The 18,779-nt window shown below is 50.3% G+C and overlaps 9 protein-coding genes across 9 annotated transcripts; 4 read left to right on the top strand and 5 right to left on the bottom strand.

Moving 5' to 3' along the window:
* Positions 1-1,356: 1,356 nt before the first annotated feature.
* Positions 1,357-1,847, top strand: KY384_008898 (uncharacterized protein; the record flags this gene model as incomplete). The annotated part of the gene is made up of 2 exons (XM_044817385.1): positions 1,357-1,671; positions 1,743-1,847. 2 exons carry the CDS (start codon positions 1,357-1,359, stop codon positions 1,845-1,847), a joined length of 420 nt encoding a protein of 139 aa, XP_044664538.1.
* A 375-nt stretch (positions 1,848-2,222) lies between these two features.
* KY384_008897 (uncharacterized protein) lies at positions 2,223-2,685 on the top strand (the record flags this gene model as incomplete). The annotated part of the gene is made up of 2 exons (XM_044817384.1): positions 2,223-2,380; positions 2,484-2,685. The coding sequence occupies 2 exons, from the start codon at positions 2,223-2,225 to the stop codon at positions 2,683-2,685; spliced, it is 360 nt and encodes a 119-aa protein (XP_044664537.1).
* Positions 2,686-3,476: 791 nt separating this feature from the next.
* KY384_008896 (uncharacterized protein) lies at positions 3,477-5,339 on the bottom strand (the record flags this gene model as incomplete). The annotated part of the gene is made up of 1 exon (XM_044817383.1): positions 3,477-5,339. One exon carries the CDS (start codon positions 5,337-5,339, stop codon positions 3,477-3,479), a length of 1,863 nt encoding a protein of 620 aa, XP_044664536.1.
* A 532-nt stretch (positions 5,340-5,871) lies between these two features.
* Positions 5,872-6,801, bottom strand: KY384_008895 (uncharacterized protein; the record flags this gene model as incomplete). The annotated part of the gene is made up of 1 exon (XM_044817382.1): positions 5,872-6,801. The coding sequence occupies one exon, from the start codon at positions 6,799-6,801 to the stop codon at positions 5,872-5,874; it is 930 nt and encodes a 309-aa protein (XP_044664535.1).
* A 1,173-nt stretch (positions 6,802-7,974) lies between these two features.
* KY384_008894 (uncharacterized protein) lies at positions 7,975-8,975 on the top strand (the record flags this gene model as incomplete). The annotated part of the gene is made up of 2 exons (XM_044817381.1): positions 7,975-8,150; positions 8,198-8,975. The coding sequence occupies 2 exons, from the start codon at positions 7,975-7,977 to the stop codon at positions 8,973-8,975; spliced, it is 954 nt and encodes a 317-aa protein (XP_044664534.1).
* A 1,143-nt stretch (positions 8,976-10,118) lies between these two features.
* KY384_008893 (uncharacterized protein) lies at positions 10,119-11,915 on the bottom strand (the record flags this gene model as incomplete). The annotated part of the gene is made up of 1 exon (XM_044817380.1): positions 10,119-11,915. One exon carries the CDS (start codon positions 11,913-11,915, stop codon positions 10,119-10,121), a length of 1,797 nt encoding a protein of 598 aa, XP_044664533.1.
* Positions 11,916-12,364: 449 nt separating this feature from the next.
* On the bottom strand, positions 12,365-12,826 carry KY384_008892 (uncharacterized protein; the record flags this gene model as incomplete). Its single annotated transcript, XM_044817379.1, has 2 exons — positions 12,365-12,403; positions 12,710-12,826. 2 exons carry the CDS (start codon positions 12,824-12,826, stop codon positions 12,365-12,367), a joined length of 156 nt encoding a protein of 51 aa, XP_044664532.1.
* Positions 12,827-15,561: 2,735 nt separating this feature from the next.
* KY384_008891 (uncharacterized protein) lies at positions 15,562-16,227 on the top strand (the record flags this gene model as incomplete). Its single annotated transcript, XM_044817378.1, has 1 exon — positions 15,562-16,227. One exon carries the CDS (start codon positions 15,562-15,564, stop codon positions 16,225-16,227), a length of 666 nt encoding a protein of 221 aa, XP_044664531.1.
* A 191-nt stretch (positions 16,228-16,418) lies between these two features.
* KY384_008890 (uncharacterized protein) lies at positions 16,419-18,144 on the bottom strand (the record flags this gene model as incomplete). Its single annotated transcript, XM_044817377.1, has 2 exons — positions 16,419-17,353; positions 17,409-18,144. The coding sequence occupies 2 exons, from the start codon at positions 18,142-18,144 to the stop codon at positions 16,419-16,421; spliced, it is 1,671 nt and encodes a 556-aa protein (XP_044664530.1).
* Positions 18,145-18,779: the final 635 nt, after the last annotated feature.

Raw genomic sequence — 18,779 nt, 5'->3', positions numbered from 1 at the left:
CTGTACGAATCCATGAATGACGTCTGCAATTGTTTTCGCGCAAGACTCGCCAGGGACTGCTCATCGAACAACACGATTTCTTTGGACCTTTGATCCTCAGCGAAGAGCTCGAGGAGCTCCCTACAGGCATCTTCGTTCGCCTTCCCATGTTTGCTCTGCAGGATCTCTTCCAATCCGTGTAATATGGTAGATTTGCTGCCTCAGGGTAAAGTGGAATACTGTTCATCTTCTTGGCCTCGTGGTCAATGCATGAAGGCCTCCCACTTTCAAATCCGGCGAAGATCCTGCGTAGAGAGACTGGTTGTGGCTTGAGCCATGCAGGAGTCTGTGGCAGAAAATCATACAAGTATCTGATTGGATAGAGTAGTTTGATGTCTTGCGGATTGGTAAGTCTTGTGACATCAAAGGCTCCGGATTGATCTGCTTGATCGTTATGTTCTGAGCCATGGCTGGATGGTTTGAGTGTTGGGAAGACATCTTTTAGGTAGAGTTGTAGAAGCTGATCGTGGTAAAAAGGTTTATGAACGATTGCCTCATCACCCACAACAAGATTATGCTACAGTTGATCTTGATGAGCTCATCCTCAAGACGACGCTAGTGCAGTCATCTTCAGTAGAGGGGTGTAGGACCAATAAGGGAGTCAGAGCCGGAGAAAGGTGATTTATGAGTCGGATTTAAAGAAACAGCAAAAAGAATTCAACCTCTAGAACCCTATCAGAGAAGGTCGGTAGGCTGTAATGATTGATTCCCATCGACAGCGCACCAACTCTCGAGGATATGGCTCACGCAGTGATTGACATAGGGCTAGCACCTTGGGTAGTAATCTAACAATTGGAGCTTCTCGACTCGTTAACCCGATAGGCTCGGGCTGAGATGCTTGCATGCTGTTCGCGTAGTCCCATCATGATATGCATCAGGGCCCGAAGATTGAAAGTCAATTCATTTTTTTGACATAGCTTGAGCCTGATACGTTCCTACGCATTTTAGGCACATATTTGGTAGCCGCCTGGACTACAGCCTGTCTTCTTCCCTCAAATTTGTTTACTCAATCCAGTTCAAGGTTTCTGAGATTCTAAGATCTGTTCAATGAGCTGCACGTGCATTTGCAATTATTCATCTCACGACTTCTGATATTCCAACTTCTTATTTGGTATGAAGATACCCAGCAAGAGGACCAATATGGCACACACCAGAGAGCCAACGAAGGGTGCCCGAGCGGCATTCACGAAGACTTCCAACGCCGAGATAGAGCAGCCATCCGTTTGCTGTCTGCATGCCTCCACAACCCGGTTCATCACCTCAATAGCTTGATCTTCATCCGACCCTGTCATTTCGGAGAGATGTCCCTTGCGTAACATGAAGCGGAACAAGGCAGAAGAGCCTGCGAGTCCGACAGTACCGCCAATAGATCGGAATGTCAACAGAATTGAAGTCACGACCGCTTGCGAATCCTGTGATACGCTACTGAGAAGAGCCAGAATAAAGACAGCCCCCATGCATCCAACACCAAGCCCGTTGAGGAACAAGAATATTTCTATTGTCCAAGTTGGAGTCGTCAGACTCAGGCTTGAGAAACCTGTCGCGGCCAGTACAAAGATGCACATGCCCACGAATTTTGTTACTGCATATGTACCTGTCGCACGAATGACCCACCCGGCCCCGAGGGAGCCGGTAACAATCCCCAAGCTCTCGGGCAGGATTAGGAGCCCAACATCTGAACTTTTCCATCCTTGGATCTGAAGATATATCGGAATGTAGTAGAAGTTGACGAGATATGCCATAAAGACGAGGCAGCTGGCCAGGCTTATCAGCAGCACGCTTGGGATACCGAGCAGACTGAGAGGTAAGATAGGCTCTGATGCGTAAGCCTTCTCGACCCAGACGAATAGCCCGCAGAGCGCGATGGCTAACAACCCTAATAGTCCTCTAAATAAGCTGGATATATCGCTCGAGATCAGCAAGAACACGACCGTCACCAAACATGCAATTAGCAGAAACCCCCCAAGAAAATCAACCCGTTTCAGGCGCTGCATCAGCTTATCGTCTTCCCTTGGCTGCATACCAACATCCCCATCCACCACCAGGCACACACCGACCACGCCCACGACCGTAAAGGGAACAAGACTCAAGAACGCCCACCGCCATCCAAATATATCACCGACAAAGCCACCAAAGACGCCGCCGAGCGCTAACCCAGAGCAATACATGATATTGCTGCAGCCATGCCAGACACCTCTTCTTCTCAAGGGGATCAAGTCGCCGGCCAAGAAATTCGAGATGGCACTCAAGCCGCCGCCTCCAAGGCCACTGCACACTCGCCCGCCCGCCATCACCCACTCTCTCTGCGCCAATCCACATGCGAGATTGCCTACGCCGAAGAGTAGGTAACTGACGAGCAGCCCGTTTCGGCGAGAGAAGATGTCGGTGAGTTTGCCGGCCACGGGCTGGACGGCGATGTTACCGACGATGTAAGCGGAGCCGAGCGTGGAAATTAAACGCAACGAGGCGAATGATGTGGCGATCGTTGCGGAGAGGGTCGTCGTTAGGGTGGTGTCTGATAAAATAGACGGTTACGTGTTAACGCGGCCGAATCCTCTCTTCGGTCTCGTGTTTCTGGCACCGAAAGCGGTGCGACTGACTTACCCAGAGCAGAAAGAAAAGAACCTATCCATGCTGAGGCCATGATCATATAGATCCGTCGCGCGCTCCGACTACTTCCAAGTTCTGCCGCCGCGCCATTGCCGTTGAGAAGCGGTGTGCGCTCATCGTGGGTGTGCCCGTCCTCTAAAGTCATCCTGCCTGCCTGCCTGTGCTGATCTGCCCTTCTCCAGATCGCCAGCTAACAAGAAAGAGATGTCGAACCAGAAGCTCCACGACCTGAAGTTCATGATGTCCCCTTCGACCGGAGATTCAGCTCCTTACTATATTTATCTGTCAACTTCGGCCGATAAGCAAGGAAATGGAGAGAATCTAGATGTCCATCTGCAAACTCTCACGATAGCCGAATATCTCCGTTCGGACGAGCAGATGATCTCGCATAGGCTACGTAGCCATTCTCTCGCTTGGCTCGTAGCTTGCATATACTACTCATTGCGCTAGAGATGGGAGATTTTATAGATCAATCATTTCAGTAGTGGTGGCCATCCCGTCTGAGGCTGCAGCGTCGTCCGTCTGCGCTGCGGTTCCAGAAACTCTAACACAAGCGTGCTTAGCAGACCCGAAACTTAGTGTGCTTGTAGATGCGACTGCCTAGATGGGTAAGCTGCGTGAAGCAGTCATGGATTCTCCGGCCAAGCCACTACACCAATGTTGAATGCTGCAGAATGGTTTTTGACTTGTGACTTGCTATATGGCTGGCACGAGATCGAATGGATGAATGTTGCCCTGGAAAGTACATGCATCATTCTGTCGCTGGTGTTCTAGTGGCAATATTCCCCTTTCGACTGACCGATCGTTTCAGTGAGAGCGGGCAGGCATTAGCCAAGTGTCTTGCCCCTCCATCCTACTTTCTCGTCATGTAGTATATATTCATTGCGGCCACCTGTCCCACCGTCCCCTTCGACCCGCCTTTCGTCCGCATTGATGGCAACTCTGATTGGTTTTCGCAGTCTTCCAGACCTCGAGGCTCCCTCCAACAGGCTCAGAGTCTCCACTCGAACCCCGGCAAGCAGCGCAATGGTTCCAAACCCACTGTCTAGAGGCACATTGTGCAGCAAAAGACTTGCCGTAAAAAATAGAGCCGTAAGAATCGGATAGATAGCGAGAGTGACATACAAGCCGGGCGAAGCGTTCATTGTCCGTCTACTCGACGTCACCTTGTCCGCGACGTGATAGTAATCGTCCGGCGATCTGTTCGGGTCCGGACCGCTATCGATGTCTTGTTCTGTGGTCTTTTGATAATCAAACAGACTTTTGGTGTTGAATGCCGTGATGCGTGACCAGTACATTCCTGCAAAGAGGGTACAATAGGTTGGTAGCAGCCAGGGACTATTTGCACGCTCGGGGGCGGTAAGAGGCCCAAGGTGCTCGGAGAGGGAAGGCATGTACCACTCCGGCAAAGCAAAGGTGGCATTCGTGAAGATTTTCTGGCGATCATCAGATAAAGGGGGCTTGTTACAAAGACCGTGAACGAGTTCAATGGAGTTGTATGTAATTCGCCACGTTCCGGTGCAGCTTTCTCTGCGTGTATGGTAAAGTCGAGCGGAGCGTCGGAACTCAGTAGCGTTTGGCGGGGTGATGGCGAAGAACATCCAGGACGTATCTGTCCTATAAAGGCTGTTGACGAGCATTGAGAGCCATTTGCCGGTATACAGGTCTTGACTGGTAAGTTTCGACACAAGGTACGCATCCTTGTCCGAGGCATCGGACTGATTGATATATTTATTGGGAGGGTCGTGCATCAAGCTGAGATAATGATTCCAAAATTGGTCGTCATTTCGATGGGTTTCGACGGAGCTGTTGTAAGTTGTCACTGTTGCGAGTACATCTGCGGTAAGGTTATATGTCTCATCAGAGATCAAATTGGTCTGAATATGGCGAACGTATTTGGGGGACGGAGCATCGAGCTTGGCAGAAGAGGTATTTGAGAGCAATAAGGTATTGAATCCATAGGGACTTGGGAATGATGGTAATGGTGGATCAGCGAACGTCGCTGAGGTGAATGATACCGTAGTATTCTCGAAAAATGTGAGGCCAACGAATCGATCTTCAAGCCCAGCAGCAGGGAGAAGACCGTAGAAATTGCCGGTATGGTTCCCCAGAGTGTTATGGCTTCTTCCATGATTGAATTCTTTGTATGCTAAACTTAGAGCGACAGGCACAACTGTGACTGTGACCAGAAGTCCACGCCAGACGATGTTCGTATTAGTCTTGACGAAAGAGTTGCGTAAGATAGCGTCATAGTTCTGAAGGTACGAAGGGCCAAAGCGAGCCTCAAGGAGAACGAAAATCTTGGGCGCGATGCTTAAGAAGCATAAATTCATCGCACTCAACAAGAATCCGATTACTTGAAATTGACGAGTGAGCCCAAGCTTCCAGGGCGTCGACGTGGATGGCGATACTGTGACGAAGGCCGCGATGAATAACACCAAACAGCTGAGAAGCGCGAACACGTCTGTCTTTTCTATGAATGCTTTGTCCCGCGGTCTTCCATACCCAGAAAGCCTTCGCTTCGGTGAGGGATCGCGACCACCATCGCTGTTCATCTCTTCGAGGGGTAGATCGTGAATATGTTCAATAAGTCGATACCCACGGTCATTTCGCTGGCCACTAGTCTCATAGGCTCTGGGTTTCCGACTTTGACCGGTGGAAGCGACGACGTTGTCCGCGCTATCTGCCATTTACCTAAGAGAGATGGAAATAAATGCAAAAAGACAAGTCGTGCTTGAAGAGCAGAAAAGCATTGCCCGGAAGGCTGAGTTACGTGCCGCAAGCGAGAGGATGCTGTTGCTCCTGCGAAGCCAACATTCCCATGCACGTAAGATCTTCCCAGAGCTCCTCCACTTATGACATTATTGCTCGTCCTTTGTTCATGAATACTTTGCGGTCGAGGCGGACAACTGCTAGAGTAAGTGCTTGAAAGTCCTGCTTTAAAAGAATTTCTTAGTCCAGAGCTTTCATCGACGATTACTTTAATGTTAAAACCAACGTTAGTGCTGACAGGATTGACAAGATTGTCAGTGGCCCGGCAGCGCCGTTCCGTGAGCAGGGTATGTTGACAAGCATCGCGCCCATTCGTTGATAATGATGTCTATTCCTTGTGCTGGCTGCATGCCAAGAATCTAACAGCGTTTCAAGAAGATAAGCGTGTCTCCATTGCTTCATTAAGGCTAGTAAGCTGACGCCTGTCGAATCCTATGTTTAGAGGCTATTTTATTGGACCGGTCTTCTCATACCGCCCAGCTCCACAAGTAAAACCAACCGACAGAGAATGGCGGATAGGACAAACCGGAGCACGATATTCACCACTGCGTCTTTCACAGAGACGAATAGTAGAGACGCGAGAAAGACGGTCCCGCATATCAGCTGGACGTATGCTGCGAAACTCGCAAGGACTGCAAGTAGGACTGCTAATCGTGGCATCTTTGAAGGCTTGATACTAATTGTCGAAGGAGTGCGGTTAGAGCAGGGGAGAAATTCGCGCTCCATTTGCTGGAGAATTGAATGCCACAATGCGTTCAAGGAGTTTTCGCTTTTCACTTGGCTCGAGCCCGACCTGCGTTGAAGAGTCAGAGGCATAAGGGTGATCTCTACTTCTGCTGCACCGTGATGCTGCTCTGCAGGAACTATTGGCGACGAGGTATTTTGGATCGGTGTCCCCGTGCTGGAATCTTGGCTGCCTCGTGTGTTGTCTCGTACTCTATTCCAAAAGCCAACCGCAGCAACGAGGTGAACTACAACAGACAATAGTGACCATATCATCGGCAGTTCCCATATCGTACATGACGCAGCCGACACGGTGTTGATCCCTAGCTGAAAGGACGTGTGTAGTGCATTAGCCACTGCTGCTGCAGCAGCAACATACTCCAGTCCACTAACAGCCATGGCTGACAGAGGAGATAATGGAGGAACAACGAGCCTGCCGCCGCGAGCATCAAGCAGATCGAACGGGTCTTCATATTCAAGGAGACGGCTAGGCTGAGCAGCTGGCGCACCCAAGCTTAGCAAGAAGGCAAGCATGGGACGTTGGGAGGAGAGTAATGAGGTCTCGGAAATGCTGGGACCAATAGCTGCCAATAGGGTCGGTAGTAAGCCCAGTGCGACACTGGCGGCCGCCATGGAGGCCTTCCAGGCCTCGGGCATGTTGCTTATAATGCAGCTGGTATGATTATAGCACGTGTCAACGGCTAGATGGCCTAAAGCACCTTCCGTGCTATATTGAAAGTTGTATGTAGTCAAGGTCGCGTTGCAAGTTTCTGAGGAGAACTGGAGTTGCCACGGACGCCATTGGGGGTAGAAATGTTGGAATTGTGGGGCTGCTGAAGATTCGAACCCATCAGCAAAGTCGAAAATTGTATGCCAAAAAGCAGCGAGTGTTCGCCAGTAAGTCTTCATATTTCATTTGACCCCCATGATCTCGAAGTCTGATATTGTCCAATTTCAGTAAGCCGTGAGGGCACTTTGATTAACGTGCAAGACGGGGTTAGTTGAGAACTTGCAAATGAATAAAGATCCACGCGACATTGATCTAATCCAGGGGAGTTGGTTTGCCTCAAGGCTATTGGTAGTGCGTAGACGCCCACGCTTATGCAGCTAAGGCTGTGACCTATGTAACAACTCCATCGCCGTTAGAGACGGGCGTGGAGAAAGTGACTGGATAGGTCCTAGGATCTTTTCAGGGGAGAAACAAAGATCATCAGTGAGATTTAATTAAATTGTGTCCTCAAGTCATGGGGTGATACCTGGAAATTGGAAGGGATATACCGATGAATATTTAGCCTCGAGTGAAAAGTCACAGCGCCAAACGAATTGACAGTCGCAGAATCAAAAGAGCAAAAGGGGCTGTCAAGAAGGAGAACAGCTTATACAGAGGGAGGTGCCAGCGAATGACACCTGCAATGCAATCGATTCGTGAGCTTATGATTTCGTCACTTGGCTGTAGACCTACATTGAAGCTGAAGGGCAGAGATCGGACGAACACTGCACTTTCCTACTATCCCGAGGCGATATCCACTGTATTTACGGTGGGATTCAATCTCTCGAGGGCCCCTTCACGGAGGTCACTGGTGAGAGTGAAAAATTTCTGGGTAGAACGAGGGTTGGGTAATCGGAAGGTGGCCACGCCTTCTCCCTATAAATTTAGCGTGGCCACCTTCCGATTACCCAACCCTCGGAAAGGGCTCTTCCTGCTTAGTCATCGAGGCAGGCTTGGCGTTTAAGGCTTACCTAATTGCATTAAATGTCTGCAATCTTAGACTCCGTTTTTATATATCTTGTCCTTAATATTCCTTCGACCATTCCTGCTTCTCAAGAAGAATGTTGACGATTCGGACGCCTTCCTTGCGGTATACGTTCGGCAACGCCGCGCCATGTTTGCGGAACACCCAGCGGCGATGGGCCCAGGTCCACGATGTTCGGTTTCTCGTAACGCACAATCAAGGCCAGAGGGTCGCCGAGAGATACCAGCAAAAGCTCCAACAGCGAGCCAAACAGTATGTATAGTCCTCTAAATTGAGACACAATACTCTAAATTGCACAGAGAAGGCTACAGGGACGTGGAAGAGCTGAAGCAATCCTACCAAGAGAAGATTGAAGCACAACGCAAGAAGGCACTCCAGACAAACCCACGGCCATCACCATCGTCAACCGCATCCCCTCAGCCGACGCAATCATCCTCTTCACCATATCCCGCACCACCTTCTCCGCCACAGCCTACCACTACGGCCAGCGCCCCACCGCCACCTCCTGGCATCAAAACACTCTCCTCCTACATCGACATCCCTAAGACCCGCGAGCTGCCTCAAAAAGAAATAGAATACATCTGGCGGCTCCGACACGCCAACGACACACAGTCCCTTTGCGCTGTGATCCCCTCCTCCACATACGCCCGTATCGAATCCACCGCCCGCCAGCACCCACGCTTCATCCTCCCCCTCCCGCGAGCCGACGACAAAGGCGAGCAAGGGGCGGAAATTCATTTCTTGCAATGGACATTCCCTACACCCACGACAGCGACGGTGCTATTCACACATCTGGCAGAGTATAAAATGAGAGGCGAATTTGCCCAGCCGCATACGACGGTGACACATCACACAGACTTACGGGAAGAGAAAGAGCTGGTGCTTCTGGAGGGCAAGGTGGTGCCGGATCGGGGAATCAGTGTTGATGAAGGAAAGTGGCTGTTGATGTGTTTGCAGAAATTCTATGGGGGGACGGGGGAAAAGCCCGAGAGAAAAAGTCTTCTGGAAAAGTTCAGTGGGGGCGATGGGGGATTTAGGGTGGAGGATCTACTGGAGGAGACCGAGAAGATTGTGTAAGGAGGAGGCTGTGATGGCTAGTAATGATGTACAAGACGAGCGGGAGATATCATCTCCACATACTGACTTCGCTTGGCAACTTCAGCTTATGACATAGACTCCGATAGCAAGGCGTGACGAAATTTTTGCTCTCGCCAATGCTCTAATCTGGAGAGGGAAGGAAGGTTCGCCTGCTGCAACGCGCCAAGTCAATCTAGATTCCATCCACCGCTGTCCCCAAAGGCTATCCAGGCGGAGCTATATCGCTATCAAATCAGCCCATGATCTTTCGACACCAGCACACCTCGACGACAGTCTAACTTTGGCTAAATATAGGCGCAATGCCGGGAAGTGCGCTATGAAACTTTTTATATGTACGACAATAATGAGTTCGAAATGGCACTCAACCACCGCTCGTGACAAGTTGGTCGTACTGAGCTATGGAAAGCGAGAATTGCTGCGCCGAGGAGCGTCCACAGATCATTGCTTCTATTATGCTACGAACAGCGATTGAAGTAAAGGACCCTGGGACTCGAAACCTGCTAGCCATCAATGGCGAACAGGTTACAACTCCTCAAACACAGTCATCGCGTGCGCAGCCAGTTCTGCCTTCCACAAACTGTTCGCAGTGCCAAGAAGACCGATGCGACGGCGGAAAAGTGCAGAAGCTCGAGCGACACGCTCGTTCACTTACAAACTAAGACAAAGCGCCGCAATGTATCTATTAGATCTAGCAGGAGGTTGAACGCCCTGCTCGCGTGAGTCATAGCGCCTGTGTGTGGGATTTCCACTGTTTGGATTTCAGAGAAGAATTGGAGGCTAATAGGCAGTCTGATGTGTGGCAGGGCGTTGGAGGGTTAAAGCCGACGCAGAGAGCAGGAGATACTACTGTGGCATGATCCACGCGGCCGATTAGAAGCGAATAGTAATCCGTTTCTTATTTAATAGCGGTACCTCAAGCCAAGGCATAGTATAATGGATGTGAGAGGCCAGCGTGGTATGGCATTTGTAATACACTCAAAATGATGGGGGTCGTAGCGAAGCGCGATCAAAGAATGGGAACATTTTTTATTACTATTTTTGGTTCAGCTTGAAGCAACTTGAACTCTGCAAGTGATTTTCTGCAACGAGACTATGTAGGATTAATCTACCTTATGAAGGGGCTCATGCTTGTGGAGCCATTTCTTTCACCGCCTCATCTTCCCCATCCATCGCGGAACCAGCTATTGTCCCCTCATTCAGGATACTCTCACCCCTATCGTTCACCTCATCAGAATCTCCTCGTTCATGATGAGCCTCCTTTTCTTCCCTCTCAATCTCCTCCTCCCAGTCCTCTACCACCTCCTTCTGAACCTCCTTCATCTTCTTCTCCTTAACCCTACTTCCCAACACTGTAAATCCGCTCTTCTTCCCTACCGCCTCCTTCGGCCTCAGTACCCTGGGTGCCGCGCCTTTCGCTGCGACTTGACTCCATCCATCCACGCCCGTACTTGTTTTACCGTCATTCTCTCTCCTGCTGATACTCAATTCAGCATCTGAGGTGCAAAGGTGGAGGGCAAAAGCTATTTTCTTAGCGCTGATGATGGCGGAGAGTGTGGGTTTGATGGATTTCAGGGAGGCTTCTACGGCGGTAGGGGAGATGGCTGTTGAGGCTGTTGCGGGCCGGGCGCGGATGATGACTTGATCTCCTGATGAGGGGAAGGAAATGTCGTAGGCTAGACCAGGGGTCGATTGGAATGCGGATAGAAGTTCGCCACGTAGGTCGTCGACCGTGAGACCGAAGCGGGGGTGCAGGAGGAGGAAGCCGTTGAAAGGATTGATACGGCGTGCGGGCTCTTCTGTCGATGCTGTGAGAGATGAAGCCTGTGTAAGACGGATACGAAGGCACTGAGCGAGCGTCTTCATGGGCGCTTTGACGAATCGAGGGGTCTTGAATATCAGTATATGGCGGTGGGGTTCGGGATCGATGCTTTCGCTGTCGAAGCCGAAGTCCTCAGCTAGGGCGTGCAGAAATGCTCGCTGATGAGGTGGGCCGGGCTTGAAGCGTAGGCGTTTCTCGTCTTCATCCGCGGCGAATATACGCATTTCTCGTTCCTCGGCGTGTGCCCAATTGATGTTGGCACGGTACAGCTTCATGGTTTCCGTGGAATAGGGTACGTGGTCGTCAGTGTGGGTTTCGATATCAATATTGAGCGCCTCCGCAAGTCGATGATTCCTCGCAAGCCTTGCGCATTCATCATCACAGGTTAAAGTCTTTTTGCTGTTGCCATCCGCGTTCTTGGAAGCATTGCATTTGACTTCTTGCTTCAAGTTTTGACACTCACACGTAATATACATCTTGTGTTGGCAAGGCTTATCTTCTTTGCATGACGAGGGCGCATGGCATATGTCATCACAAGAATGCTCGCATACCTTCTTCGTTTTGCCACATTGCTGCAGACATCTTGTACCGGCATCTTCGCACTCGCCAGGTCGATGGCATTGCTTACGACAAGCATGAGCCCCGCATTTCAGCTTTGCACCGCACACCTCGCCGCAACGAACTTCAGTTGCAAAACAAGGTTGGTTCTTAAGCACCTTCTTGCCACAAAGACATGGTTTCTGGCTCAGGAAGGGACACTTAGGGCATTTCTCATCGCCACCGTGGCAGTTATGAGGTACCTGGGGATGGCTGCAGTGCTTTGGTCTTTCGCATTCAAATCGACATGGTGGAGACGCCGTCCCGCATGGTAGAGGTGGTTGCAGGACTGTCTTCCCGCAGTGACAAGCAAGCTCGTCGAAGATGGCTTCCCGACAGCTACCACAGGGCCCACGATGGCAAAGCTCAGGACAGGTATGGTTTCCACATTTGAGCAGTCGGCCGCAAGCTCTTGTGCAGATGTGTTCCGCTTCAATGCCATCGTCCATCATTTGAAAGGCATTCAAAGATTTGAGCTTCTTTTTCGTGGCCTGTCTCTCCATAGCTTTACGTTCTCCAGGGCAGCACCGTTCGCCACACTCATGCCGTCCGCAATTGAGAGTCGCTTTACAGACTCGAGTGCATTGTGGTGGATCTGACGAAGTTTGATGACAGATTGCCTTGCTTTTCATCCTCCCACAACGACAGGACACATCTATCGTTGCAGAGCAGGGCTGACAAGCTCCATCATGACAGACATCTGGGCACAGATGACCGCATGGCATTGACTTTTGGCATTGTTTGTCGCAGCTAGGAATGGGATCTTCGCAACTCATACGTGATGAAGAAAGAATCTCCTGAACTCTGGTCTTACCACAAGGGCAATGTGAGATGATGTCTGGAGACATAGGACAATGAGCTGGCTCCGTATGCTGGGGGTGGCATTTGTGTTTGCAATAGTGCTTGCCACAATTGAATGGCCTATTGCATACTTCACCGCAATCAAAGCCACCTACCCAGGAGTCCAGGAATCCCACGTCTTTGCCGTCACCTTCGTCATGTCTTATTTCGCTCTGCTCTGTATCCCTACGGTCTGAACAAGCTAATACTTCAGAGTTCTTGCCGCAATAACAACGAGAGGGCACTGGATGCTTGCACTGGCCACAACTACCATCATGACATGTTTCAGAACAGCGATGGATACCACATGGCATCATTTTGTTGCATATCCCCTCACAGCTCCAGGCCGCGCCTTCGATGCATTTTCGCGTTATCTTCCTGCTACCACAATAACATTTTACATTGTGTAGTATGTATTTACAAGGTGGGCAAGGTCCAGCATGACAAGTAAGCTCACATGGATGATCGCACTTTCGTGGTAGTATTCTCGGTTTAGCGCAGCTCTGGCCGCACGAATGGGGTGGCACTCCTGGTACTGGCCGTGGTTCATGTTCCTTCTCACACCAACAAGCATAGTTCGATGGGATGACATCTTTCGGCAAATTACACCCTGGGCATCGCCATTGCCTGGGGTGTGCAACTTCGCCATCTTCATTTCTCTGCTGAGCTTGGGTTGAGCCTTCGTTTGTGGACCATTTTCTGACGCAGCTAAGATGGAAGACTGTCCAGCACGTCTTGCATGACCATATTCTTGACTTGTTCGTTACTTCGCTTGTGCAGATAGGACATTCGTAGACACCATTTGCGATGTCTTCGTGCGTTCGAGTTGCGATGTCCTGCGCCTGAGACTTTGCGATTGAAGCCTTTCGTGCTCTTGTTTTTCCTGGTGCCGGTTGCCCGCGATTTTGCATGCCTCCTCTTTTTGCAGATGGAGGTGCGTGATGGAATTTGCCAGGCACGAACTCCGCTGCATCAGCTTGGAATCCTGAATGGGACGCAGGAGCATTGGTTTGGGCATGATCTTCAGCGTCCAGATTCGTGCCAAATTGCCTGTTGGGTCCTCTTTGAGCTATACTCCCACTGAGGCCTCTCCGAAAACCACGAGAGTGACTGACGGAGCCATTATTTTCGGTCGTTTCTAAGCCCCCTCTTTCGCGACCACCTCTCCGATTCAAACCAATGCCATACCCTTGTGCTGTGTTGTTCTCGGTCTCAGATATTGAGACTTCGGCGCTGAACGACCCTGAAGGAAGAGGAGACGCTATCTGTGATGGACGTAATGCTATCGGGATATTGTAGCTTGGTGGGCCATTTTGAGCAGGCTCTCCGACTTGTTCGTGTGTGGTCTGCCTCTGGCTTCCTCCTCTTTGTCTGTGGCGCCCTCCGCCCCGTCTTCCGCGGTGAGACTGTGGACCAGTTGGGGCAGTATGGTGGGGGCCGGATTGGACGGTGGACATTAGACTCTGACCGTGAGTGCCTAATGTGTCGAAGAATTACGCCTAAAAATTTTGAGGTGTCGGCGGTGAATGTTCTTGGTTTGGTATGAAGCTTTTTCTCAAGAGTAGGGCTAGAAAGGAAATGAAGCTTAAAAAAGCAGCCTCTGTGATCAGTAAAAAGCAAAGTGGCGCGACAAGTTTTCAAAAGTGTTGCAGTGGAAAATTGGAAGTGGAAAGTGGCGAGCGTCATGCATTAACACCGATGACTCAGCCCGCAAAACTGTAGAGTCTATCAGCTTACAACATACGTTTACAACTCTGCGTTGCTACTACAGGGCCATCGATTGAACATTCTTTACAAATCGCAGCAGATAAATGCTGGTCCTTCAACATGCTTTCAATCATTTCAATTTCTCTATTTTACTTAGCTGCCCCAACCCTCTTTCACTTTCCCTTGCCTGGCCCCTTGTATCCCTGATCAGGCAGGTACAAATGTCTCTCTGCGCCCTTCTTCGTCAAAACCACCATTCTTATCACACCGCCTGAACTCCCATCCCAACGAATAGCCTCCTTCAGTGAACCCTTCACAAACTCCACCCCCTCCTGCTCCGTCATATCTTCCTTCCAATTCGAATCGCAGTATCCGTAGATGTACGTGCTGCCAGATCCTCCGATTGCGTATGGTTGCTTGTGTAGACTGCCTCCGAGTGGAATGCTGTAGACGTTGCCGCCGTTTCGCGGATCCCAGCCTGCTATGATTATGCCCGCACTGAAAGGCATAGCCCGTATCAGCGATGTGATCTCCCTGATAGACGGAGCTACCTCTGCAGCACTCTTTTCTTGACAAATTTTGTAAGGTCGAGCTCACCTCAACTGATCCTTGTTATCATAACACAACTCTTGAAAAAGCGCCGCGGCCGTTTGCGTCGTCGGACCTCCATACCCGTGCTCATCACCGTGTTGCACCCCATACATTCCTAGATGGTACTGTACAATGTCTGCGACTGCTTGTGTATCTGCGGCGCTACCTGACCGACAGCACCAGATGGTGTCATGCACCTGTGTGAGTTTGTCCGTGACACGGTTGGCAATGTAGGCGCCTGTGGTGGTACGTGAATCGGCCCCGAGAATAACACCGTCACGAAAGTTTATTGCCATACTGCTCAAGACGTGAGTAGGGTCAATGGGCGCATAAGTGAGATAACAGACATTGAGGTTCCTAGACTGCAGGGTACGAGAGATTAGCCAGATCACTTGGAAGATTTGATGGAGTGTCATGTGTATAGGAGGAGCCTTACTTCACTTCTCCTGTCTTGAGATGATTCATATCCACATGTATGCCATCTGAAGAGGCAGTGAGCGATTGATATTGAATTGTTCGTGTAGCTGCGGTTCAAACCTACCTTCTCCCAGCATACCAGTACTTTGTACCATCTTGGAGGCTTTAGTGTGAGCGCTTTAAAGGGTGATGTGGAGACTCTGAGCAGATACTCAAGGATGTGATGTAGTCTTGTAGGCAACTTGAACGCGTTCCATAAGCTCTTTCTGTCGGCTTTAAACCTTGGAAGCTCGCTATCTCCGCCCGGAAAAATATTCTTGCGTTGCCGAGATACCCCTTTTCTGACGAGGCTGAGTCCCCTCATCCCTTTCCATGCATTTTGGCGAGTGTAATCGGCCATAGTTCCCTCTAATTCTACATAATTTTGCATTCCATTCCTGCCATCTTTTTTTCCACAGCCACAATTGGAAAACAGAAGCTGGCAGCAGTCTCGCTTGTAGAGTTTGCACCTGTGGATTTTGAACACAATTTGTTGAATCTTAACTTTCTCTGAATCTATCTCCGAACGACATTCAACTACCCTGAAAATCAATCATGGCCCAAGCACCCTTCCAAATCCACGAAATCGCCCCGATCGACCTGGACACTCCCATCGCACCCTCAAGCAACCCCGACCGTACCTGCGCCGTCTGCTCTAAGCCTTCTTCGCCACAACTGTCTCTCAAACGCTGTGCCCGCTGTCTTGAAAAGTGGTACTGCAGTCAAATATGCCAATCACAGGACTGGTCTTCTCACAAGCGCACATGCAAAAAGCCAGGCGCATCGGGCCCAGAAAAGATTGAAAATGTGCGCACACCATTCGACGGGCTTGCTGACAACACGTTCCTCCATCGTCTGCCGGAGAAGGAGGCTATGAAGCAGTTGGTGGATTGCTACCGGTTGAGAGTAGAGGACGATTATGCGTTTGGGGGGGATAATCGAGGGCTGTATTCGGGGGATGAAGCGGAAGCGATGCCTGACTTCAAGAGGTTCCTAAATAAGTGTGAGAAGAAGGGAGTGCTGCCGTCCTGGTGGTCGAAGGAGAAGAGACGGGAGCTGGAAAGGAGGGTGCGGGATCGGAATGAAAAGGATGGGATTGGCTGCGTCTACTTTGCGGTCGAGAAGAGTGATATACAGGAGAAATATGGGGATAATATCATGCCGATGAAGTTGAGGATGTTGGCGGAACGGATCTATGGGAAGGGTTTGCAGGCATGGTAATGAAGGGTAGGCGCTGAGGTATGGTATTGCAGCCTCGAAATACTGTCTGAATAGCTCATAAGACATGTTGATGCGGCAGATCTTTGATGAGTCGGTGGTCGCTGACATAGGATTGTGGAGCGGTGAGAAAGCTCTTCCAGGTCTTCGTCCCATAGTTCAAATAGGCCAGGGATGTGACCACACTTGAAGATTTATAATTTCGGCTTTGGCGGCGTTACTTCCTTCTGTTCCTCAGCAGCTTTCACTTTGAGAAGCCTCCTCAAAATCTTGCCACTTGCGCTTTTAGGGACTTCATTGACAAAGCGTATACCTCCGCGTAAACGCTTATGATTGGCGACCTTCTCCTGCAACCAAGTCGCAATCTCATCTGCTGTCCCTTGGCGCTTTTCGACGTCTGTCTTCAGCACTATATATGCCCTTGGCAGTTCTGTTGCTTGAGCCTTGTCTTCAATGCCAATCACTGCTGCATCTGTAATCTTTGGATGACCCAGTAATATGCCCTCAAGCTCCGCTGGTGCAACTTGAGAGCCTTTGTATTTGATAAGTTCCTTTACGCGATCAGTAATAAAGAAATTGCCGTCTTTGTCCAAGTACCCAACGTCGCCAGTCTTGAAGTACTTGTCAGGTGTTAGGGCATTGGCAGTGGCTTCCGCGTTGTTATGATAGCCTATGAAGATGTTGGGCCCACGAATCCAGAGCTCTCCTGTCTCTCCAATAGGCACCTCTGTCTCCTCTGGTGACATGAACTTAGCAGTCTGATTTGGTAGCATAGTTCCTACTGACCCGATACTTGTGTTCCAGGTCTCCCAAGGCTGCGTATGCGTAGTCGGACTCGTCTCACTTAGACCATAGCCTTGTTTTATGGGTACTTTGATGCGCCTGTAGACAGCTTGGACAAGATCTTCCGTGAGGGGAGCAGCACCGGAGTTCATCATGCGGAGACTACTGAGATCATACTTGTCAATCACAGGATGCTTCCCCAGAAGCAGCACAATTGGTGGGACAACGTATGCATAGGTGATCTTGTAGTGCTGGATATTGTAGCAGAATTTTTCAATCTCGAACTTAGGCATTACTACAAGGGTCCAGCCACTGTAGAGACATTGGTGAACGAGGCAGTTGAGACCTGCATCTTGTCAGCAAAACTTTTAATGCGATCGGATGGAACGAACGATACTGACCGTAAATATGGAAGAATGGTAGAAACCCTAGAATCCTGTCTCCTTGCCCCTCTAATCCTCCCTTCCACGACAGATTCGCACCTTCACCCACGCTTAATTGGAGTATATTTGCTACGATGTTCTCATGCGTAAGCATGACACCTTTCGGCCTCCCTGTAGTACCGGACGAATACACCAAAAAGGCCAGGTCTTTCTGAGAGTCAACCTTCGCCCGGCGATATCTTGAGGTGCCAGCGACATTCCGTATTGAAGAGAAGTGCTTGAACTCTGCTGAGGCATCTCGATCATCTCCTATCAAAATGATTCGATCTTTTGGTATCCCAGCTCTTTGCGCGGCCTCTGTGGCCACTTTCAGTAGCGCCTTTTGCGTGATCAATGCTTTCGCGCCAGCATCCTTCAATTGAAATGCCAACTCATCGGTGGTGTATCCTGGGTTGGCAGGCGAGACTACTCCTCCCGCCCAGTGGGTGCCCCATGTCACCGCAGGCGTATCAATGCAATTGGGTGTGAACAGCGCGAGGACGTCGCCTTTCCGCCATTCCCAGGCTGATCTCAAGCCTTTACCAAAGTCTATAGCTGTGCTTCTCACTTGGGCGTAGGTATAGGTTCGGGAGGTATTGGCATCAATGTAGATGGGTTTGTCGTCCGGGTAAGGGCGATTTTGGTTTTCGAAGAGGATGCTCCAGATGTCGACGTTCGGGACGTCAATCGGGGGGTAGGGGGACTCGACTAGCATTGTGAGGGAGTTTTAGCATTGTCTTCGCGCAGGTGATGGAAAAGCCTGCGAAGGCTATGAGGACTTGACAGCATCCCGTCATAGTCAATTACGACGCTGGTTCTTGGGAGTTGCGGGGAACACTGCAATTGCCGACGGAGTGCCGAATTAGGCGGTGGCACTTTCGGCAAAACGTTCTCCCGAGTTGATATCGCTCCCTCATTTCGTTGGATTCCCCTTTCCCAACTCGTAGCTTTGACAGCGATTGACAGGTACAAGTGAAAGCACATTTGTGTTTCGAGGGCCGATTGACTTACCGTAGCACCTGTCTTGTTTCCTGCCAAGACACATAAAGGCTCTTCGGGTAACAAGCCCGGCCAGGAGCGCGACCTTGTAGGAGACGCCGCACCAAAGTCGAGGATTTTTGAGGAAAGGTTCTACTGGCCTCGGAATGCCGTAGCTGTCTATCTATGGCTGCCAGTTTCTGTCCGCCCGATCGAGACGGCCTCTCATGCTTTCGTACTTCCATCATATGGAGCGGTTTTCTTGGTGATATCGACCAACAAGCCAAAAACTGAAGCGTGCCGGAAGGATGCCGAGGTCTCGGCATCTAGGGGTTAGTATGGGATGGCTTCTCCCACCTCATCCTGACCATT

This window comes from Bacidia gigantensis (genome assembly GCF_019456465.1).
Source record: "Bacidia gigantensis strain McMullin 20006 chromosome Unknown scaffold_268, whole genome shotgun sequence".
NCBI lineage: Eukaryota > Fungi > Ascomycota > Lecanoromycetes > Lecanorales > Ramalinaceae > Bacidia > Bacidia gigantensis.
This window is presented reverse-complemented; position numbering and strand designations above follow the sequence as displayed.